Genomic DNA, 24,493 nt, shown 5'->3' with positions numbered 1-24,493 from the left:
AGCTATTTTTGTCTGTCACTGTCTAAAACGGTCTCAAGTTTCTGTGCAGATCTCCTTTTATTCCCTGGATGGAATTGATAAAGAAGTTACCTAGTGCTCCATTAGCAGTTGAAAGATTATAGACAGCAGAGATTTAGCAAAGGATTAGTCAATTGGAGAGTGTGCATTATCCGGCCAGGCTTAGAACTGTGATTGTCTCTTCAATCATTTTCATTAGTGTCTTATTCAAAGATCAAATTATGTAACAGTGACGTTTCTGGGGAATCTGGTAGGAGTTTTTCTTTGGTTTCTCTCGCTCTTCTACTAACTATCCAAGCCTGGGAGAGGGGGAAAAAAGCATTATTTTTATGCTTCAAATTTGCAGCCTGTTTTAAAAAGCAGCATTTCAAATCAGTGAAGAGGCATGACTTGCAGCATCTGCGTTTGGATGATAACTTAGTGTGGTGGAACTCTTGAGAAAGGCAGGATGCGGTACAAGAAATACATAACTATTTTAGAAGCAGCAATAGGTATTACTCCCCTTAACAAGAGGGAATTGCTTCCTGAGGGTAGACATGCAAATCTGTGGCAACATCCAGGGTAAGTGTTAAAAAGCAATCAGTGAGTAACTATGGGAAAAATTGTGCTCACCTTGAATCATGCATTTTCTGTTATCAGAAAGAGGAGAATTACCTGTTCATAAAAGAGGTAATCTTTTTTGTACCTTCTGAGATCTGTATCTTCACTAGTTGTGGTTGAACTTAATGGTTTCATTAGAGATTTCTGTGTACTACCTGTCCTTGGCTAGAGGAATAACTAGGAAAGTGTGTTATTTCTAAATGAGGAGTTTGCTGAAGAACAGAAAGAATAAGCACCTTATACTTAACAGAAATGAAATGGCTATTCTGTAATTTTTGCTTGCTACTAACCTGATGTATGTGTGTGTTTCCCCTTACCTCGTTTAAAAATATGCATATTTTATCTATCAGAGAAGCAGTTTCTAAAATGAGAAAAGGAAAACTACTCTTGTCTGTGCAGGCAACTTTACTTCTCTGCTTAGAAACAGGACTTCATCATAGTTAGGAATACTGTTTCCTTAAAAGAGGGTTTTCCAGATTTTTTTTTTAAATAATCCAGAGTATTTTCTTGTACCACACAACTTGAGTATTAGGCTTCAGAAAAATCTTTGTGTATATAACTGTTTCCACCAAAAACATATATTGCATGGAAAATGGAGTTGTCATTCTCTCTCACCTGCCCCTGTATGAGTAGAACGGATGGATGGGTGTCTTCACAGTCCTTTTGGTCTCTCATATTTTTGTAATACAACAGAATGTTGTGACCTTGTTTCAGACATTGCAGAGGGGTGCAAAATATGAGAAGCTCTTGTCCAAGACAAATTAGTAGGTTTCTATTGGTTTGGAATACTTCTCTGTAAGCAAGACTTCAAAGAAAAACTTGCATTATAATTGTGGCTGTTTAACTATAACTAAATTCAAATTTATCTTGTAATTTTTCTACAAATGCACTTTTTTTAATGGTGGTAGCAACAGTAAAAGCAAATAAATTACTAAGTACCATATGATTTATTTTTATCTTCCAGATCTATCACCTGAACCCCAAAAACTAGTCTAGAAAGTACTCTGATGAAAATGGGTTTGCACATTTTTATTAACACAAGTGTTCTTCAAGTTGGTCCTAAATTTCCAATGTCACATTAATGAGTATTTGTAGGGCTTTTCGTTAAAAACTTGCCCATTAAGAGGGATTCTCAGTGCGGTCTATTTGGAGTCAGGACAGTGGAGTGTGCTGAACTGTGACTTCCTTCTAATTTAAATTGTTCCATATAAATTATGTACATACAAATCTCTTAGATTTTTTTCAGCTGCTCTTTATATGTTGATAAAGTAGTACCTGATTTCTCCTGCCATTTTGAGAAGCTGTGTTGGAAAGCAGTGATATATTCTTGTAGAAGTCTTCTTTGTTTTTGAGTAGTAGTAGTAGTAGTAGTCTGGCCAGAGACACAGCTTGAGTCAGACCCTCTAAAAATGAAACTTATTAACTGTAATTTCTATTTCTTTTGTAACTGTGACTATTTGTCTTTCATCTGAGTATTAGTCAGTATCAAAATACAAAATACACTGTTAAAAATTGTTTTCATTTCCAGTGTTCTTATTCAGATGTCTCCTTGCTTTCAGGGAGAGGTTTAGTTAATGTGATTGTTGCACACACTTGGAATTTCAAACTGGTTAAGATGTATTTGGATTATATTTGTATTTGTCATTCCAACCATTTCAGAAAAGCAGAACAGCTGTTGTCATTGGACTGTAATAGGGATCCCTTTTCTGTTTTTATTAAAACTTTCAGGGAACAAAAGGTTGATAACTAACAATTGTGTCAAAATAAACCAAGTTGATAAAAAAAGCACTGTTGTTTTTGTAGCTGCTTACTACTTATTCTATATGACTGGAATAAACACATAAATAATGCACTTTGCTAAGATCAGCTTATCATGACACTTCCCGAGGTACCCTGTCACATTCTTTGTAAAAATAAAATGTTATAAAAGTGCAGGTGTGTGTGTGTATAGGAAAAAATTCTAACCTAACAAGACACTTTACAAAACCTAATAAGTAAAAGTATAGAGGTCCTCATTTGTCAGCTTCTCACTGCACAAATTCAGGTGCATAATTAATCACTTTACTTTTCTTAAACATCTCTTAAAATAAAAAAGCATTTGACTGTGATGCTAGGTCCAGAGCCAGTTTAAAAGTTGTAAGAATTCTGCTTCAAAACCCAGAGTACTGTGCAAATGAAAGAAGGAAAGGCAGTTACATTATTTTGCTAAGGTATTCATTTGTATTTTCATATCAAAGACATTACAAATTTAAGTTTTTCTGCTGCCTTGGAATAGTGATGTGGTTTCTGTGAATGATTTTTATGAAGTTTGACAAAGCAAGAATGATGGCAGCGATGGTAGTTAGGTTTATCTTGCTTGTGTGATGTGTGTGCAGCCTCCAGAGTCATATTTTGTGCACAGCCTAGAACAATAAGGCTGAAGTTTGTTTTGAATGCATGGTATAGCTTGTGCTGCTCTTTGATGGCCATATAAAGTCATATTAAGCTTTTTTTTTTTTTTTTTTTTTTTTTTTTTTTTTTTTTTTTTTTTTTTTTTTTTGTTCTGCAACTTCTCAAATCATGCCTTGATTTAAGCTGTATTTTACTTTTAGAAAGGTGCTTTTATGCTGGAAGAGTATGGGGAGAAAGGAGAAAATAACCTTCTAGTTTCTAGGTGTGATGTCTGGCAGGTACTTGCATTGTTGCATGTTTTAAAAAGTTAACCTGAAACAAAATGTACTTTTTAAATATTTTAGAAATTTTAGTTTTGCTTTTTTGAACCTGTGACTTCATTATATTTGCACTCAGGAAAAAGTGGGTGTCACACACAAGACACATAGAAACTCGGGCCAGACTTTTAGACAGTTGGGGAGGTTCTACAGAATTCTTTTAGTATCTCTTCAGCATCTCTCAAGCTATCTAGAAATTGCTAATGGACTCTTTTAACGATAATGAAAAACATCTGTACATTGCAGGGGGTGGGGGCAAAGCAGAAACAGGCAAACAAACTCAAACCTGCTAGAATAACTAATACACTTTTCTAGGGAAGTCTGGCCATATCCTTCTTTGAAGACGGAAAGATGTTTTTGAGACAAGAATTAAAATTACTGAGTAGCATGTTGGTTTTCTTTTAAAAACAAAAGCCACCACTGAACCCTAACCCTGGGCTTGTGTTTCTATTTCTGTCAAAAGTTCCTTCTGTATCTTAGTGAAACCATTCACTTTCTCTTTTCCTACCAGGGGTAATCAAAGACTAGACAAAGGGTCAGGGAGAAGGGGGGGTCTGTGACAGGTATGCTGAATGGAAGCTAACATGCTACTTGTGCCCAAGAGCCTAAAGCCTGTTGAGCAGGGGAAGGACGATAGAAGATTACACTGGGAATTGTTTTCTTTCTATCATTTGGCAACTGAAGTTTTTAAGTTACCATCTGATGTCATTGGAGCGCATGTATCCGATTGTTCTTGCTGAGGCTATGCTCAAGATATAATGCTGTTACTAGTTTTCCGGTGAACAGTCTTGTGCGAGCTAAGCAATCAGACCGCAACTAAATCAAAACAAAATGCCAGCTGGTTTGTGCAGAGGACCAGTGCAACAAAGTAACTATAAGTATGCTTCCTGTCAATGCCGTTTCATTGGCAAAAATGCATTGATTGCTTTGCTTGCAGGCTTGTGTGTAAATATTGCTGAGTATCTCCTTTGTTTCAAGCACTATTTCCACTTGATTGCCAGGGAAGCTAAAGCATGTCAAAACTCAGCAGGGAAATATATTTTATCTCCTCTTTGTCTTTAGAACCTCAGTGTTCCAGGCTTCACAAACACTCTTGTGGTTATACATGACTTAAATGAAACTTTGTTTTTCAGGGAGCAAACGACTGCACTGCCATCTCCTTGTGAGTGGGACTGGGAGCACAGCTGTCCATCGAGCCCAAAGCATCGCACAGCAAGCAGACAACGGCACTCAAAGATCGTCATTCCTCCCAAGGTATTAGTCAAGTTGCATCAGTTACACCCAGCCATTAGTTTAAAATGATGTATTGTTCTCATGTGCTAGCTAAGATGTATATTCTTTCAGCTGTGTTTTTATAAGGTTTCAAGATACTGCACTTAGTAGAATAATATGAAATGAAAACTAATTCTTTTGAATTCTTAAGAATTGAAAATTATTGCATGCACATTTGCTGAGAACTTGATGATGTACAACAGGCCTCCAGAAGAGGAGAGGTTTCTGCAGTGAAGTCAATATTCTGCTAAAGTTATGCAAATAATAATGCACAGGCCTGTACTAGTTCATCTGTAAGCTAAACATTGGTAAAGAATGGAGGTAATCTATGATGATGTCTTCAGCAAATATAAATATTTACCAGCAACTTGGGGATAAATAAATTACCTTAAGCACAAAGGGTAATATTCATGGGAGTTGCTTAGCGACTCAGTCAGTCCTGGGAAACAGAATAGCCACACACAGGGAGAGTTGTTTTGCTGCATATTTTCTTACAGTACATCATTAAGGTAAATATAATCCTTTTGGCGTATTGACCTTGCTTTTGAAACCTTTTCTCAAGCGCTTCCAGAAGGATAATAAAATGCATCCTTAGTTTATGTGTTGATTGAACATGCTTAGCTTGTTTTTTTAAGTCATTAACAGATGATGATTTTAAGAGAGGAGAAGGTTTTTTATGCTGATGTTTTGCAAAACTATAATTCACTTTCATTTTTGAGATTAATAGCTATTACTGCTTTATTAATTTACTTTAAAATGTGCGTATCTGGTGTCCTGACTTTCTAATTTGTGACATACTTAACCAAAGCTACTTCTCTGTTTAATTTTCTGTGAGTGAGGGAAAACTTGATATGAGAATATCAGTGAAATTTAGCTGGGCAAGAATGTCTCTGCTGAGGTCTTGAGCAGCCTCTCACATCTTCCTCAAAACAAAAACTTTCAGTGGTAGGGTATGCAAACTTTATATCAGGGAATGTGGACAGTTGCGAGCCCAACATTTAGCAAAAGAAGCTCCAGAATCATTTATCAGCAAGGTCAAGATGGTTCAGAAGGTACATCAAGCTGCTTTGTTTGTGGGATTCTAGGAGTTGTGGAAGTGGCAAGTGAATGGCTGGTATGGCTGTGTCCATCTGCTTTCTCCCTGATTGTTCTTGCTGTTCTCTTTTGGAGTCTTGCCAGCTCACTTTAGTCATTTGTGAAAAACATCACCCAAAAGTGGGCATTAGTACCCTAGCTGGGACCTTGCTGTTTCTGGATCAGGCTGCAGAACTGCTTTGTTTCTTAATACGCCTGTCAGCAGGAGGTTTGCCAGTATAAATAGGATGGGGAGAGGCAGAGCTTAGTGTTCGTGCTCTAAAGAACTAACTTGGCTGAAGAACTGCTGTCCAGAGTTTTGTTTTTCAAGTTAACCCCTATACCAGGAAAAAAAGTAACACATCTTTTTGTATGTTACATCTTGTGTAATCTGCATATTATTTTGCTTCTTTTTAATAAGCACAATGATCTCCATGAGAGTGGGATCTTTGTTTTCTTTATTGTGTTGTCTTAATTAATTTGAGCCATAACAGTTGATTACCATGGTAAAGCTTTGATGTTGTAGAGCTTGACTTCTAGTGGGGAAAGGCAGATAAATAGCTAAAAGCCGAGAATTGTTTCACAGCCTTCCCAGGCGTAGTCAAGAAACACAGAGAAGAGAGAAAGGAAATGAGATGTAAGCAAAATGAATGTTCAAGCAGAACGTGCCTGCTGTTTAAAATGAAAAACTTGGGGCTGGGGAAGAGATTTCCTTTCAAATATTGATACGCATTTTGTATGGTGTTTGGGGAGAAAAACAGTACACACTTGTGCGTTTTGGATTTGTTTAAACTATGTTGTTATTTCATTCTTTAGAATAATGGTAGTAGTTTTTGTACCTTCTTAAAGTAGTAGAGATTGAAGTGCTTATGCACTTGAAAGTTGTTTCAATTTGTGTAGGCTGTAGAGGAGGGAGGGGGTAGGGTGTGTGTGTGTTCAAGCAGAGTCACTGTTAAGACCCTGTTTTGCTCTCTAGCGGTAGGTCAAACTATTTCATATGCTTGCTTTACTAGAGTAATTTTCAAGGAACTGCAATGTAATTTTAAAAAAATGCTCAAATGAAAATGTGTTTAGAACAAATAGACTGTATTTCTTTTTCTCACAACTGTAGTTTTTATTAACTGTTACCAAACATCTCTGCATATTCTTATGCTGTTTTATTTATCCTATGAATATGCTATACATCTATGTTTTCTAATTGCCATATTCTTTGCAAAAATAAAGCAGCAACAAACAAAACAAATAGTCTTCTGGTCTAAAGCAGAACAAACTTGTAATGTATGAGATCTAGTAGAACTGGTGACTGTCCAAGACATTGAGGAAAATATACATTACATTACATAACATAAATATAGTTATTACTGTATTTCGTAGTGTTAGTGTCCAGTGCTGTTCCAAGTTGTTCAGCTTGTAACAGTGTGCATGTTTCTTTTCTTTTTTTTGTGAACTTGAAATTGAGTTTATGATTGTCTTAGAATAGTGCTGCCTCTTGCTCTAAATAATTATCTACATTTTAAAATTTTTAGCAGTCTGATGTGTCTCAGTAAATCTCTGTCTAGGTTTAAAAAAATTTAAAATATTCTCCTCTTGAAAACATCAAAATAGGTGGCCTCATAAGTGACAGAGGATTTGATCCTGTTGTTTACCCCATAAAAAATATGTACAAAGTGTGGGATGTGTATGTTGGGCTCTGTGTTTCTTCCTGGGACATCTATGCTTTCTAAAAAAACAGCCTTAATATTCCTGCTTTGAGATTTGGAAAGTGTGTATAGCTGTTCATCCTTACACTAGATCAGAGACAGCCAACAGACCAGACCCAGCAGCTGCAAACCAAAATCTTTGTTGCATAATCACAAGCTGTACTTTGGAAGGAGACAAGGGGCAGGATAATAATTGCATCATTCTGCTTTAAGCTGGCACTTGAGTCATGCAGTAACTCCAGAATGATAGGATTATTCAGGTGGAAAGGGATCTCAAGAGGTTCCTTGTGCAACTTCGTGCCCCAAACAGGGTCTTCTGTGAGATAAGAAACAAGTTGCTTGGGCCTTTACCCAGTTGGGTTTGAAAACCTCCTTGGACAAAGACCATACAACTTCTCTGCAGTGGGTCCACAGTTTGTCTGTCCTCATGGGGAATTTTTTTTTCCCTTTATGTACAGCTGAACATGTCTTGTTTGAACTTTGGCCCATTCTCTTATCCACCTTGCACTACTGCCAAGAACCTGGCCTCATTGCTTCCTGTCAGTACCAGTGGGCTGCTACTGAGTGTCCTGAATCCATCCTTCCTCCAAGCTGAACAAACCCAGCTGCCACAGCCTCCTCTTGCAGGGCCAGTGCTTCAGCTCCCACCATCTTCGTGACCCTCTGTTGGACTCACTTCTACACATGGTAGCAAGTGTTAAGATAGTATGCAAGGTGTCTCTTCTCCAGTCCCCCCAAAACAGAGATTAGGATTACTGTGCCATATATGTGACAACCCCAGTGTAGAGCTGCATGTTTGAACCATATGTATGGAGTTCCTGAGAGTCAGAGGTCAGCTACCTACACAACCTCTAATCCTGGAGGTTGAATCTGTTAGGGCCCAGCTTACTATATAAAGAAGCAGACGTAATTGGATTTATGAATCATTTAAGTAGGACTGGGCTGACTGATTTGTGTGATTTTGCAGGCTGATGACAAATGGCAGTCTAAAGAGATTGCCTGGAAGGGAAGGGGGAAAGGCTGTTTGACAGCATGGTATTTTTAGAAACTTGTACAGTGTCTCTCATGACAGGATCATGCACACTTGCTTAAAAACAAGAGCAAAGCTGACATCTCTGTTCAGATAGTTTCACAACTGGACTAGCAGCCTACATTCCCAGTATCTCTTTCTGAAATCAGCTCCCAGCTCCTTAAGGAGGTTGCCTTTGTGCCATGCTGTTTAGCATCACTACCAAGTGTTGAACTTTAATATTTAAAGAAACAGAAAAATAATTGATTGTCATACGGACAGGTTAAAAGACTTGATGGTGGAGAGGAGGCAGAGAGAACCTGAATCACAACATGGTTGCTGTAGGCAAGTTACAGAATAGCCTTACTCGGTTGGCTAGGGTAACTGAGAGCAGCTGCTTGTTTTAAATCTTCGTCCTCTAGTGTAGCGTTAAATGGGTGTTCCCTCTGTGGATGCTGGAAGTGGCACAACTGCCTCATTCACAGTGGCATTAGATAATTTATGGCATATGTCCTAGGTTTTGCATGACTCAGGCTACAGCAAGTGATCTCTCTGAACTAGTGCTTACACAGACCATAGATTCAACCTGATTGTAGGCAAACAATGTCTCCCTTGGTTACTTAAACTGAAATTCTTAATGGGAAATGTGTTTACTGTTATTTGCATGTTTTTCATAAAGTTAATACCAATAATCTTTCTATTGAGGTTAATTTTAAAATTTTAAAATTTCATGAGATTCCCTGCAGATGATGCTGCTTTGTAGAGTTATTGCACATGCAGAATAGCTGGTCCTAAATACTGCAGAGAACAGAGCTGCAAATGTGCAGCCCAGTTCATGTAATTTTGATGTGGTGCTGATACCCAGCCTTTACTCTTCATGATGCAGTATCCATTGCAGGACTGACTACAACTGGACCTGCACCTCCCATTTTGAAGGAAGACCGATTATTGAAATGTGCATGCAGTCATGCCTCTAAACACTCAGGGTGCTCAGGGACCTGTGCAGACACATCAGACCATTTGTCTAGGGCTCCTGCCCCTTTGCTGCTTGTGTTGCTGTCCCGAGTGAGTTTTGTCTAGTTTATAGGTATTCTGTATCCACACTGGGGATAGGGGGGGTGGGTGGGGAGGGCTTGTGGTGTTTCAGAGAAGATGAGACAGGAGAGGTTATACCTAATGGTAAACAACATGCTTGAGTTGCAGGTTAGAGGTTTGGTTTTGTTTGGCTCACAAGGGAAGAGAATGGGGATGCTGTCCTCCCATGGAACAGCTGTTAGGTGAATTGGATGCTTTTGAGAACCTGCTCCCCCTTTTCCTACCACAGGAGTCAGGTGCTGGAGGAGTTCACGCAACTCTCACCACTGTTTGCACTGGTATCCTTCCATTTGCTGCTTAGCTGGTAGCATCTTTCTTTCACAGGCCCTTCCTGCACATCCGTCTTGGGAGGACATCTTGGTCAAAGAGCAGGCCTGAAAGTTTGTTCTAGGTAGCTGAATTGCAGGATAAGAAACCTGGCAATTGTAACTACACTGTTTCTTACATCAGTCCATGCCATCACTATGAGCATCTGGGCATTTGGCCAAGCTCTATAGTGAGCATGAGTGCTAGAGGCCACTTAGGGCTCACAGTTGCAGGCCTGGTATGGGATGATTTATGTGCCCATTGTGGCAGTGTAGCTGTTTAGTTTGAGCAAAAAAAATAAGAAAGCGGGAAAGGATATGTATATTTTGCTCTTAAAAGTGAGAAATTCTATGGATGAACATATTTTGATAAGCCCACATGGATTATTTTCCATCTGTTATTGCAGGAAACTAGATAGAGACAAACTGATAGGCCCTTCCCAGATGGTATTTTGTGGTAAGAGATTGAAAACCACCCTGTCTGGCTTGTGTAACTGTGGTCAGTTCCTGCATCTGTGTTACACTTACCTCAGGCTAGCTTAGTGTGTTAACCCTGCTTGTACCCTACAGCTCAGGGAAGTATAGCCTCTGTTAGTGATAACACCTTGTGGCTCTGATGAAGTCAGAGAAGATGCCAAAAGGAGACACTGAGTCAAGTCACAGCTTTTGTTCGGAGCAACAAATAATCCTTCTTGGCCTTGGACAGGATAGGGAGATCCTTAGATTGCTCTGACTGGCACTGCCGGCTCTCCCCAAGAAGCTGGGTCTAGTGGGGGAATCACGTGGTAGCTCTTCATCTTTTGCCAGAACCTGTGTGGAAGGAAGCAGCTTCAGGAAGCTAGTGCTCTATTTTATGCCACCACGAACTTTGTGTATGTGTTAAGAGATGACAGTCAAGAGGTCTGGTGGCTTCTCCTTTTCCTGTCCCACCTCATGTCTGACAAGTGCTTCTTTTCAAGAAGTATGTTGCCATCCAGCTTAAAACAAATGTTGTTCTTGCATCTAAAACTGTGTATTTGTCTGCAGCAAAATCATGTTGTTTTCATTGTGTCAAGTCATTTCAGCAAGTGCCGGACGGTGGATTTCTCTGCTAATGCTGTGATTTAACATTCTATGCTGATGTTGCCAAACAGTGCTCTTTGGAAAGTTGCCTCCAGTTTGCAGAGGTGAGCACTGGTGTGGAGACGGATAGCTGTTTTGCCTTGCCATGCTGTATCTCATGGACAAATTCTTGATGACAGAGGCTATCACAGGATTCCATGCGTGTAAAGAACATGGCCCCCTGTGCTTCAGTTTTCCAAGTGGTCCTGAGTTCAGCCATATACTGAACTGCTAGTGTTGCAAAAGAAATTGTATGGTAGCACTCACTTGTAAAACGAAGAGGAGGAACAACATGAAAGAAGATCAAAGATAATTCCCTGCTGCTTTTTTTTTTTTTTTTTTTTTTTTTTTTTCCCTTATTCTCTTCAAATTTGAGGGTAGGCCCTACAAAGTAATGGGCAGTTTGCCTTTTGTGGTTTTGTTTTTTTTTTGTTTTAACTTTGGCTTAAGAAAGTTTTTCCCTTACAATTGGATCTCATTCTTAGTTTCTTCCTTCCAAGAGTTGATTCAAGTATTGCCTCATCCACCCAAAATAGCATAAAGCCAGGAAAACAGCAGCACTTGGGAAAGAAGTCTTTATTTCTGAATATAATGTGGTTGAATTTGTGCTCTTCTCTTCCTTAGTGCTTTTAGTGACCACTCATTTCCGTAAGCTCTTGAGAACAGTTAACTCAGTAATGTGCTTTTTTTTTTTTTTTAGAATATGTAATTATAGCTCCCAAAGCAAGCAATTTGGCCTCTTAATTAACATCAGTGGTGTGGACTTTCGAGACTGATGTGGAAGGCTGTTAGGTAGTGGGAAGGAAATCTGACCACGGCTGTGGACGTGAGGACTCTGTCGGCTGTGTGGGGGCTTTCACAACCACGTCCTCCTAAAAACACAGTCAGAAAAGGTGGATGTGACTGGTGCCTGTCTGTTTGACAGAACAGGGCTGCGGATACTGTCCAGAAGCCTCGTGTCAGAAATGCTGCCCGAGTTTGGGCCACCGGCCCCATCGCTCCCGTTTATCCTGTGACAGGCGTCAGCTGCTGGCGGCTGCCAAGGGCAGGGACACAAGAAATATTTTTGTAAAGGGGGAATAACAATTCTTTTCTTCCCAGGGAGAATGGAAGTGTTTCTTCGCCTCCCCGGGGCGTTTACAGGCATGATTGGCTGGCGGCGGGGGCGGCCGGGCCCCGGCAGGACAAAGTCTCTCTGTGGAGGGCTGCTCAGAGCCGGCTTTGTCCTGCCAGGCTCCGGCCGCCCCCGCGGGGCTCCGCCGCAGCTCCTCGCCAGCGGCCCGGCCGCTTCCCTCGCGGGGCGGAGGCGGGAGCAGCATTCCCGAGGCTGCCGGGACGCACCGCCAGCCCCCGGGGCCGCGGGCGCCGGGCCCGGCGATGTTACTATGGGAGCGACGCAGGGCTCCGCCGGGAGCGGCCCGCGGGAGCCCGCGGCGGGGGCGGAGCAGGTCGGTAGCATCCCCGCCACCCTGGGCGCTCCTCCCGCTGCCGCGCTCAGCCACCGGCGCCCCGGCCGTGGGCTCCGAGGGGAGGGCGGGGGCGGCGGGCGGGGCAGCGCGGGTGACACCGGCGGGCAGGTTGTTTCCGACCCGCGGGACTTGCCTGCGGCCGCGGAGCAGCCGCGCCTACCGGGGGGAGGACCGAGCCCCTTAATGCGGGCGGCGGCTTTGCTCCGCGCTTCCCACCGGCGCGGGCTGGCGCAGACTGTGCTGGAAACGAGGGCGGTGGGAATGCCGTGTTTTTTCCAGTTAAATGGGAGCCGGTACTCCAAAGCGCTGACCGGTTCCTGCGGCGCCAGAAAGGCGACGCGTAGTTTTGTATTTTAAATACTGGTTGGTAGTCGGCGTGTAGGTCAATGTTTTAATAGAAAATAACCCCGGTTTCTGTGGAGGAACAGACTCAGAAGTTTGATGAAGAAAAACCGCTTCCCCCTCTCACTGGTCCCGGTTTCTTTTGTTGTTGTTGTTGTTGTTTTGTGGGCGGTTTTTTTTGTTTGTTTGGGTTTTTTTTTTTTTTTTTTTTAAGATTGTCAGTAATGAACTGCAGTAATGAATGTGGCTATGGAGTAGTAGGCAGCATCTGTCAGGAGTGAAGGGGTGGTGTGGGGTGCATGCCGGCATGCAGAAAACTGAACTGATCTGTAGTCACTTTCCCCACACCCGCTAAAATGTGGATGGAAGCCCTAAACACTTATTTACACCTCATACTTTGTGGTTTGTAGAATAATTAGTACTCTTAAGTATCCTTGCAGTGCAGATTATTTTATGTGATTATTTCCATACTCTGTGTGTTCGGGTTATTTTTTGGTTGGATGGTTTGGTTTTTGTTTGTTGATGGTTTTGCTTGGTTAGGGTTTTTTCTCGACAGGTTGTGCAGTTGATCTGGGTAACTTAACTCCACTCTTCTTGTTCTGTTATCTTCGTCCTCACCTGTATTTGAGTGTTTCATCTGTTCTAATCCTTCTTGTAAGCCCTTTGACACAGATCCCAGACTATTTGACACTGTTGCTCCACCGCATTTGGTAAGTAGATGTAATCATTTGCTGATGTCTCTGGTGAGAGAAATAGAAACAGCCGTAATTATGTGCTGGTGAGTTGCCTTGCAGTGGTCTCCTGGGGATGAGGTTTACCTGTGTTGTCCTGAGATGGGTGGAAAGCCTGACTTGTGCACGTTTGAGCTGCAGGAGTTACAAAGCCTGTATTTACAGACGTACACTTCATTTGGCTATAGCTTAAATACTTCACTTAAAGGAAGTTATAGTCATCATGAAATGATTCCTGAAGTAAGACTTTTCACAGTGTATTCAAACAAATGTAGTGCCAGACTCTGTTGACTGTCTCCTTCCATTTGTCTCAAATAGCAACAATTTTCGGCCCGTTTCATCAATATTGATGGAATCCTTTTGAAATTGATGGCAATGTTTCTGTTGGCTTGATAAAAAGTGTGGGTTGTCAGGTCTCAACTGAGTGTAATTTCTTCAAACCATTTGAAAGCCTGCCATTCATGTAAAGAACTAAGAATTAATTGGTTTGGTTAAAACTTATTTTTGGTTCACAACTGTGAGTCCATGTAGTATGGAAGTCGGCTGTGCTGGTTATGAATTCAATGCCAGCTTCTCTGTCAGCAAAATGGGAGTTTTGGCTGATCTCTGCCTGTTGTGTGAGAGAGCAAGAAAGTTCATGTTTCTTATGTGGGCTGGACTTAAGTGGGGGAGACATGATCAGTGTAGCTACTGCAGTGGTTATGTTTCTTAACAGTTGCTAATAAGGCCACAATTCCACTTCTTTTATAAAGACACCAGTTTGCTCATTATTATTGTCTCTTAAAAAAGAGTGAAGAACCTGGAGAGATACCCCGGCTATGAGTTCTAGCTTCCTCTTTATTTTTTCTAATGAAGCTGTGCAAACAATATAAAATTTATAACTGTACTAGGAATTCTGCTTGTAATTCATGGCTGTTAAAATTGCAAATGAACTTAGAATCACTTCATTTATTAAAGCCATATTTGGAATGTATTTCTTACCATGAAAATTAAGCACTCTCCAAGAACTTTGTGTGATCTGTGCTGATAGGAAAGACATAACACTGCAAGTACCAGCCTTCAGGCCAATTTATGCTTCTGAATGCATCTTAACTGGAGTGTACAGTGGAAAACAATATGTAAATGCAATTGTTCTCAATGCTCTGTGAGAATAAAGCATCATCTATCTTACTGAATAGTAGGAGAGATGCCTTCATGAACTCTTCAGGCATCTCTAGCCCAGATCTTCAAAATACAGTAAAGAAGAGCAGGCTCACTGAAGGCCTGTAGTTCTAGCAGTTAACTAAATAGGCAGATAATCAGCAGCAGCTTTCCAGGTGTTTGTGTCTTGTGTTGTGCCCTATTAAGTAATCAGAGACCAATATCTTTTTGTGTATTCTGCCACGGAGTCTCTTGAGCTGATAAACAATACTGTGCAGGTGTTTCATAACTGAGTTTTGGATGGTTAAAAACCCACAGTATTTAAAAAACAAACACCACTCATGGAAAGAAACCAGCTCTGATCTACAGCATCTGAGTACAGCTACAAGAAATACTGCACCTATTCATTATTCATTTATTTATGACTTAATAATATGTATATACTTACCCTGCCCTACCTTTTCTGCGATGAGAGAGCATTCCAAATGCTCACCTCTTACGGCTTTTAGTCAGTATGAACTTTTCAGAGGTAATGCAGGATGTCTAGCTAGACTGTGATTCTAAGCTCCATAAACAATACTCTGAGAAGCAAATTGTTGGCCTTTGACTGAACTGAGAAGCCTGCTGCCCCGGTCAGTGCTTGGCACTGATTGCTCTTCTTTCTATGGTCAGCACTTGCAAAAATCTGGTGGATAATGTGGCTTTCTTTTAATAGCAATGGCTGAGGATTCTTCTGTCCAGTCAGTATTTCAGAAGCTTTTTGAAGGGTTGCAGGACAGGATGAAAAATAACTTACTTTTTTTTTTCTTTGTTTTCCTTAGTAATTCTTACTCCAGAAATATAAAGTGATCAGTGGTTTTGATTATTCTGTTCACAGAGTTGATACATTATTAAAGCAATTGAAGTGACAGTAGCATAGCTAATTGGTAGCATGTGTGTGCATGCCCTTTAGATGATGCATAAGAATTCATTTTTTCTATGTGGAACTGTACTTGCCTTGTTTTATCTGTGGGCTAAGTAAGGATTATGGTTTGGCTGTAAATATTTGTTATCTAACACTTAGTTTCCTAAAAGTCTTTCAGTGGGGATGTTGTTTGTGACTCGGTATTTTGGCAGGAACTCCCTTTCGGTTGCTGGCAGTTGACAAATACTTGTTATGTGCTGTATCTCAGTATGATGTGTTACATTAGGGCAAAAAATCGCAGTGTCAGACTTCTAAAGACACAGTATTGATTGCAGATGTGCCACTGACATTTCCAGTAGCTGCTGTGCACTCAGCTCCCCTTTGGCTGTAATTCTTTCCTGGCTGCTTCTGTGCAGTGCCCAGTGCACCTGAAAGGTTAAGATGGTGGAAGAAGTTGAGGAGTCTTGTATCTCAGAGACATTTCTCAAGCTATTGGTAGAATGTGAGACCCCCTGTACCAGAGTACCTGTACTGTTGATATAGCCCTCTTTGCTGCCCCTTTAGTGTATGTGAAATCACTTAAAATCTAGTTCTGACATATGTGGTTTTCTTAAGTATGTTTAATCATTTTCTGAATGGCTTTTTGTTTTACAGGTTATTATGATGTCTACTTAATGTTGCTGTGGTGGTGAATGGTAGCACATAATTAGTTGAATTTTTGTTCATTAACTTCTCTCCCCTGTTCTTATAATTTGACCTCCTTTTCTGCTCCTTTTCCAAGCTTTCTTTTCCTGTTTTATCTTGTAGAAGCCAGTAGATAGCTTCCTAATGTCTTCTGCATCAATTAAAATGGACTGAAACTCTTGGATCACAATAATTTGAAAAAATTATTAAATTTGTCTTAGATTTTTTTAAAGTTTGTTCATCTAAAGGCAGGTACATAATTTCAGTTTCTTTCAGATGGGAAAAAAAGCAGAACACTTTATTAAGGTTTGCTTCTGCTTTGTGTGTCAGAGGGTCCTTGAAGTGTATAATGCTCTTTCATGTGGCTCAGACCACAAGAGGAAAACTTTCTGTTCCAAATCTCAGTTGAGAATGAACTTCAAAATGTTACCAAAATGAGGTTTGCTCTGGGTGGTAATTTAATGGAAGCATTTCTAAACCTTAATGACTCTGAGCTGTTTAGTTTTCCTTCAGCCACATATGCAAAAGCATTCTCTTGGTTTTTTTTCTTAGTTCTTTTCAAAGCGTCCTGTGGTTTATGAAAGTTGCAAAAGGAGGAATAATATTTTTTTCTGTCACTTGCTGAGCTTGTTCTGGTTAGTTTATTCTTTGTGTACTCAGTTTGCAGTTCAGTGGAAGTGACCCTATTTCATAGGCATGTGTAAGTTTGGTTTAATGTAATGGTTGGAGTGATGCCTGAAGTTACATTGATGTTACATGCATGTGAAGTGTTGACTTGGTAGAAATATTGCACCAAGAGCTTTAGTTTTAAATTGTTCTGCTGGCATCCTTTCAAGTGAAGAAACAGTGGCTGCAGATAAACTCGGATTAGTGTATAGGAATGAACCAGACACCTGAAAGTTACTTGTTTTGATATGAAAGAAAAGGGTGGCTGACTGCACCGCCTGCCCTTTTTGTTGATTTACTGATTGTTTATTGATTGTTTTCATTAACACTAAAGGTAGGAATCATTTCTACATATGCTGGAGGTGTATGTGGTGAAAATTCTTCATAGTGATGTTAGCAAAGTCATGTATAACTGCATGATATACTTAGAGTTCACATCCAGCCTTGCAAAAGGATTGAGGGAAAGGAATGGTTAATGCTTGAATTTTACCACTCTAATCTGCCCTTTTGTTGTTTTCTTGCCTGAGAGTGTTTTATCAGTGTTATCAGGTGTGGATGAATTTTAGTGTAATACTGTTTTATGTTGGATAATAGGTTGCTGGTGACACTGTCCCAGAAAAATTCGGAGCTGTGGCTATGTGATTATTTTCATTGTTTGAAAAAATAATTATATTCCTTTGGAGGCTCTGAGGAGAAAACTTAACTGTGAGTAACAGGGATTCTGAATGTGTTGTATTGAAGTAAGTGCAGCTGGCCTAATCCATTGTCTCATGGTATATAAGGACTTGGGTAGGGCTGGGTGATTGTTTCTTCTTTTTCTAAATACACTGTGAGGAGTATCGGTATAAGACTTACAGACCTAAGCCCTTCAAGTGCAGTCCCCAGATCTGCATTTGCATCTGTGCATCCCATTGAATGACAGAAAAATTGCTAAAATCCCCTTTGCAAAAGATTTTCTTTTCATTTTAGTTACGTGCAAGACATGTTAAAGTTTAGGAGTGAACTTTAGCAATGCTCTCTGGCATGACTAAGTGGACTGTTGAGACATCTTGAGAGGGAGAGGTGAGTTGCTTAGACCTTGAAGGCAGGAGTGTGGTGGTAGAAGGAATGGAATGCAGAAGAGGTATGACTAGTGTGACTGGAAAACAGTGAGAAGATGGCTAATAAATGGAACTGTTTGGATGCTGAGTGTATGACTTCAAGCTCAAAACAGCCTGATTTTATAGAGTTTTGTGGTATCTTTTGGTCAATGTGACCTTCAGTTTGATGTTTGTGATACGGCATTGGTAGTTATATGAAATGCATTGTATAGTGTGAATTTATGGGGTTTTAGGCTTATATATGATCAAATGTACCATTAAATTTTATGCATTACACAGAGCTATATTCAGGTTTATTTCCTTCAAACAAGAAAATAAAGCTAATGTGATAGTGTGTAGTAAGATTACATACTTAGACATATACACTCAGGAATGCTTGACTAAAAGTAAAATGCTTCCAAGAATATGGCATATTGTTGTTCTATTAATAGAGTGAAAACAAAGGCTACTAGAAACCTTAACGGATAGAAAATCTGGTTGGGATGAAGCCGGGAAACTAACAATTGTTCCATTGTTTGAATTGTCTTGCATTATGACTGGATGATTAAATATAAATGCTGGCCTGATTGGATTGTATCCCAGTAATGAATTGGCCTTTTAAAAACCACTTGCAGGAAGTAGTAGACAAGGTCCCCAGCTTGTTTTTCTCAGATTCCAGAGCTGCAGGTGTTGAATGACCAATGGAATAACAATCTTCTGATGCTAGAGTTGGTCACTTCTATTGCTTGATTTGCTATTTGAATATGGATGCAGGAAGATGAAGCATTGAAAAACAGTAGCAGTACAAAGTGTACTGCTGAGGTTGAATAAAATTATAATTAGAACTTTGGACTATGTGATACATATGGTGCTTCTTCAGTGATTTGATTGTTTGTTTGTTTGTTTTGTTTTTCTTCTATTTATTTTATTTATTTTAAGATGCCACAAGAGTAGAAGCTATGTTTTAGCTGCAGAGAATAAATAATTCATGAAATGAGGTAGTTCAGGAATGGTGCCTGCATTTACTTTATTTCATAGTTAACCTAATTTTTTCTTAATGAAGTCTAGCTTAATGAAAATGTGTATGTACACCAAGTCTAAGTTACCTCACCATCAAATACTGATACTGCAAGCACACCAAAACCAAGTTTTTGAATTTTTATTTTATTATGACAAGACAAGTTCAAGTCTCCTTGAATTCAGCTTGTGCACAATTTGCTGTAGCGCTTTAATTCTCAGACTTCATTTGTGTGGGTATCTCAAGGAAGGTCCAGAAATATTGTGACTGTAAAGAAATTTGTTAGGTTTACAGTTAAAGTGAACAGGGCTAAGTCAGAGGTAGCTTTTAAAGCCAGTGTTGATCAGGTGAACTGAAAGTTCAATGTCCCTTCAGCAGTTACCTTCCTGAGGTGTATCAAAAGAACTTCCTAGCACCATAAGCTGTGTGACAGGGTGAAAGTCTGGGAAAAACATTCAGAAAATGAAACAGCAAATAAAACTCTTCACTTTCCAGTGTGTATGCACATATCCAGCATTCAAGGATAATTGATCTGTCAGCCTTTTACCTCGATTCATTTTGATCTTCAGATGAAATCACTTGGCTTCCAGGTTTTTATCTCCTCATGCCTTGCTGAGTTTTTAAAAAATGGGTGGTGGAGAAATCTACTTTACTGCAGGACTGGACACATGCTGTGTCTCTTGAGGGGAGGTTTGTTTCCTTTAGAGCCCCTTCACCACCTGTGGGAGAGAGTAAGTTGTCGTTTCCACGGCTTCTCCACTGTACTGGTGCTGTAGGTCCCAGAACACTTGGGAAGACCAGCTGCTGGATATCCTCTGTGAAGCAATATGTGAAAAGGAAAACATCTGATGAAAAAAATGCTGGCTGCTAGAGTGTTATTTCTCAAGAGGCAGAAACTGTTTTCTAAAAATTAAAATAATTTAAATGGGGGGGGGGCGTGGACAGGAACACCAGACGGACAGCTACAAGGAAATAGGATCTGTTTTGTTTTTTTCCCCAAATGGCAGTTTTCTGTTTCAATTGAAGCTGTTCCCTCACAAATTTTGAATAATTGATTGCTTCCTTTTGGGGGAGCACTAGAACAGTGCAATGAGAAAACTGTTCTTGGGCAAAAGATAGGGAAGAGAAAAGAGCTTGCTCCTGGAATAGATCTAAGCTGAATTTCTGAGATTTAGGTAATGGGTAGGTGAGACCCGAGTGTCTTGCAGCTGTGTTTTGGATACAGTTTCTTTTTTTTTCTCCCCTCTTCATCTTGAATAAGCTTTTGCTTCATTTGTAATGGGATTTTGTACTGGTTTTTGATGATGCATACGTGTGCATCTAAGTCCAGTAGAATTCAGCTGTAACAAGTGCAAACTACTCCACTTGTGCCTACCACTCATCCCAGAAAACTTTTGCATGTGTACTTTTAATTGTCATAACATATGGGGGTTGTAAATTGGTGCTGAGTTTTAATGTTTGGAACTTGTTACACTCTGCTACATAAATACTGCTTTTTGCCCCTGTCCCTGCCTCTGATCATGGCAACTGATGACCTGCTCTGGGTAGCACCAAACCAGTTCAGGTGACTGCTTTTGTAGTAACTGCTTTCCACAATAATTAGAGAGGAAATGAGAACATGAATCTCTTGCTGAAAATATTACTTTGTTTAATAAGCATCACTGTTTTAAAAAGACACCACATAATCCCTAGTAATTTCTGCATACTCAGTTGAAATGATTAACTGTTGCTCTTACTGTCAGAGATCATAAGTCCTGTGAAATACAAGTGAATTAATTCTAGAAAATCCCTCTGTGTGTTGTTTACTTTTCTGATGTAATGAGAAATTACTCTTTTATGTCAGCAAAATCAGGACCTTAAAGGATCTCGTGGTACTTTCTGAAAGTTCAGGTAAAAAGCAGTATGGAAGAAAAAGTTCCACGCTGAAAATGTAATTATAACTCTGCTTTTCATTTAAAATGTAGGAATGCTAATTTTTGGGTACCTATTTTCATGGTGTCTTGGTGTCTCTGTCTGCACTGCTGCACTACTGGCTTATCTTTGGAGTACCAGATATTTTTCTTTTTTTCCAGAACATGATACTGCATGGGGAATATGTTTATTTCCTTTTTATAAACAGTACAGTTAATTACTGAAATAAGTGTGGTAAGAAAAGGCACTTAATGCAACCTGAATTAATAAAAAAACCCAAACCAACCAAACGAAAAAACAACCCCAATCCCAGTCTGTTTGACGATAGGGTATGGGCTTGAGCTGAAAGAAAGAAAATAAAAAGCAACTAACAAATGTGTTTTAACATCACGTTTTCTGTTCCATTTACGATGAAAGGAGGGGTTTGAAATAGGATATTGGCCTAATGAGAATTCTCAGGATTTTTTTTTTTTTCCCCCTTTTTTTTTTCTTTTTTTTTTCTCTCCAAGTTGTGGCGATGAGAGCCGCTCGGCCGGGTGCCCGCAGCACCGCCCTCGCAGTGCCCGGGAGCCTTTCCCATGGGAGCACGGCTCGCGTCTGGCTGCCTGCTGGCTTGGACGCTGCCTGCTCTAGGCTTTAAAGCCCCGCGAATTCAGCGGGAAGTGGCAACGCTGCTCCCGGTGCTAGGAAGCCTTTGTAATCCGCAGCATGAGCTGGGAAGGATGGCAGGGGGGAATATAAGTGAAAATAAAAAGTACCTTTTGCCCTGCACAGGACATCCCCAAGAATCACTTCATGTGCCTGAGAGCACTGTGCGAACACTCCTTGAGCTCTGTCAGGCTGGTGCTGCAACCATTCCCTCGAGAGCTGTTCTGGTGCTGAGTCACCCTCGGGGGAAGAACATTTTTCTGCTATCCAACCTAGCCTATCACAGCTTCAGGCCATTCCCTCAGGTCCTGTCACTGGTCAGCACAGAGATCAGTGCCTGCCCCTCCTCTTCCTCTCATGAGGAAGTTTTAACTGCAGTGAGGTCTCCCCTCAGTCTCCTCCAGGCAAAACAGACCAAGTGACCTCAGCCATTCCTTCCTTGTATGGCTTCTCCTCAAAACCTTTCACCATCTTGGATGCTTGCTCTCTAATAGCTTTATATCTTTTGCGGAATTGTGGTACCCAAAACTGCATGCAAGACTTGAGGTGGGGCCACACCAGCACAGAACGGTGTGGGACAACCAGTAAATGTATAATGTATTTTATCATACTCTTTAGTAGCCTTAAAACCACCTGGGAACGTCTGTTTTCTTGTCTTTTCCATAGAAGTCTTTTTCTCTGTTTCTTTTTTCCCATGTTCCTGGCTAGATGGCCCATCCCAAAGAGTAATGGTGAATGGGAGTAAATCCAGCTGATTGACAGCAACAAGTTGAGTTCCCTAGGGTTCAGTCCTGGGTCTGGCCCTGTTTAAAAAGTTATTTGGTGATCTGGACAGATGACACTAAGTTGGGTAAGAGTGTTGATCTGCTGTAAGGTGGGAAGGCTCTCTACAGGGATCTGGACAGGCTGGATCCATGGTCCAAGACCAACAGCATGAGGTTCAACAAGACCAAAAGATGGGTCTTACACTTTCATCAAAACCCCAAGCAGTGCTACAGGCTGTGGACAGAGTGGCTGGAAAGCTGCCCAGCAGAAGAGGACCTAGGGGTGCTGGTGACAGCAGCTGAACATGAGCCAGCTGTGCCAATGTGGCCAAAAAGCACTGGCATGCTGGCCTGTGTGGCCAGTAGGATGAGGGAAATGATCATCCCTGTATACTCAGCAGTGGTGCAGCCACACCTCAAATCCTGTGCTCAATTCTAGGCCTCTCACTCCAATAAAGACATTGAATTACCAGAGCGTATCTGGAGAAGGGAAAGAGAACTGGTGAAGGGTTGAAGCACAAGTCCTGTGAGGAGCAGCTGAGAGAGCTGGGGGTGTTTAGCCCGGAGAAAAGGAGGATCAAGAATGACCTCATTGCTCTCTACAGCTGCCTGAAAGATGAATGTAGGCAGTTGGGGATGGATCTAGTCTCCCATACAGCTAGTGACAAAATGAGAGAACATAGGCTCAAGTTGTGCCAGAAAGATGTTTCAATTGTGTATTAGGAAAAATTTCACCATAGAAAGGATTATCAAACATTGGAACAATGTTTGCCAAGGGTTGTGGTTGGGTCACCATCCCTGGAGGCCTTTAAAAGGTATTTATAAGGTGTGCCACATATACTCTTAGGAATATGGTTTAGTAGTGATCCTGGCAGTGTTACATTAACAGTTGGACTCAATGATCTTGGAGGCCATTTCCAACCTAAACGATTCTATGATTTAACCTGTGCCTTTTGTAAGTCTTGTTTACTGGTACATTCTTAAAAATGAAACCATCTGTTTTCCAAGTTGAATTTAGCTGTAGAGTTCTAATATTTGTTCTGCCATCTCCCTTGGCTTGCCAGTTCAGCTGACAGAAATGGCAAGAGAGTAATTCAGCGAGAAAAGAATGAGCATGTTTTTGTGGCTTTAGAAAGCTGTCTTGGCTTTCTTTGAAGAACCAAACAGCAGAATTCAGAGAGTGAGTCAAGGGGCTGCATGTAAATGAGCAGGAGGAGTGTGGAAATTGTTATGGTGAGAAAGAATTTGTTTAGTTCATTCCACGCGAAGCTGTACCCAGCTTATGAAGTTGTGTGTTTGGGAAGGAAAAACTACATAGCCAATAATGAAAAGGGGTATTGGTCTTGTAAGCACCTTCCAAAAGGTGCTCATTTTTAGAAGCAAGGAAACTTCGACAAGTCTGAGAAGAAGAAAGCACCTAGAAAGCAAGAGAACAAACAAATTAAAAATACAACCCACCTTAGATTTTTCGTAAGCTATTTTTAAGGTGAATAGTGACTTTACCTCAAAATACTTCAAGAAAATCCTGATTTTTCCCTTTTCTTCCTTTAAAAATGCTTTTCCTGCCTTCTGAAAATTTTCAATGTAATTGGTAAATTGGTTTGGGTTGGAAGGGACTTTAAAATAATCTAACTCCAACCCCCTTGCCATGAGTAGGGACAACTTCCACTTGACCGGGTGCTGATGAATGTGTTTGTTACCTTGCCAATAATGCAAAAGTATTTTGCTAATATTTGTTCTTGTTGAGTAAATTCCCAAGGCATCAGGCTGAAAACAAACCTTATATAATGTAACTGATAATTCTCCATTAGAGGGAAGAGGAAGAAAGGACTGTCTGTACAGGTCATTTCTATGTGATTTTTTTTTTTCTTCCTCTTCTTCAAAAAATTTCCATTCTGTTGCAGAAGTATACTTATGTGTACAGTTTGTGACTTTTTTCCCCCAACTTCCTGCCTCCTGATAATACAACCCATTGTGATATTAATAACCATTTTGATTTTACTGGAATTTGAAAGTAGAATTTATAATCTTTTAACGTGGAGCTTTATCTTAAATTTCTTCTTCATGGCCCTAGGAGGAAAGAGAAGAAGTTTCTGCCGTTGTTGAAGAGCAGTTATCTTTCACTTCTAGTGAATATCTTCTGCAAGCCATTTTTTTATCACTTCTCTTTCTTTAATTTGAGCCATTCATCATTCTAGGAACCTGTTTCTTGAGGAGGGTCTGTTGCTCTTCTGGGAGTTGCTGTATTGGTGCAG

The 24,493-nt window shown here is 40.4% G+C and overlaps 1 protein-coding gene across 3 annotated transcripts in view; it reads left to right on the top strand.

The window, feature by feature from the left end:
- Positions 1-24,493, top strand: part of TJP2 (tight junction protein 2) — a 60,612-nt gene that overhangs the window by 7,491 nt on the left and 28,628 nt on the right. The window contains exon 2 of one of the 3 annotated variants that reach the window (XM_040089440.2): positions 4,460-4,580. Coding sequence is in view for 1 of the 3 variants with exons in the window: in XM_040089438.2 (XP_039945372.1) it covers positions 12,268-12,330 (63 nt within the window). In the remaining 2 variants the exon portion in view is untranslated. Of the gene's footprint in view, positions 1-4,459; positions 4,581-12,260; positions 12,331-13,236; positions 13,404-24,493 lie in introns of those variants that run through there. The other 2 variants (XM_040089438.2, XM_040089442.2) reach the window with 2 other exon arrangements.

This window comes from Hirundo rustica, chromosome Z (genome assembly GCF_015227805.2).
Source record: "Hirundo rustica isolate bHirRus1 chromosome Z, bHirRus1.pri.v3, whole genome shotgun sequence".
Lineage (NCBI taxonomy): Eukaryota > Metazoa > Chordata > Aves > Passeriformes > Hirundinidae > Hirundo > Hirundo rustica.
Note: the sequence above shows the minus strand (reverse complement) of the source record. Positions and strands in the feature narration are given on the sequence as shown.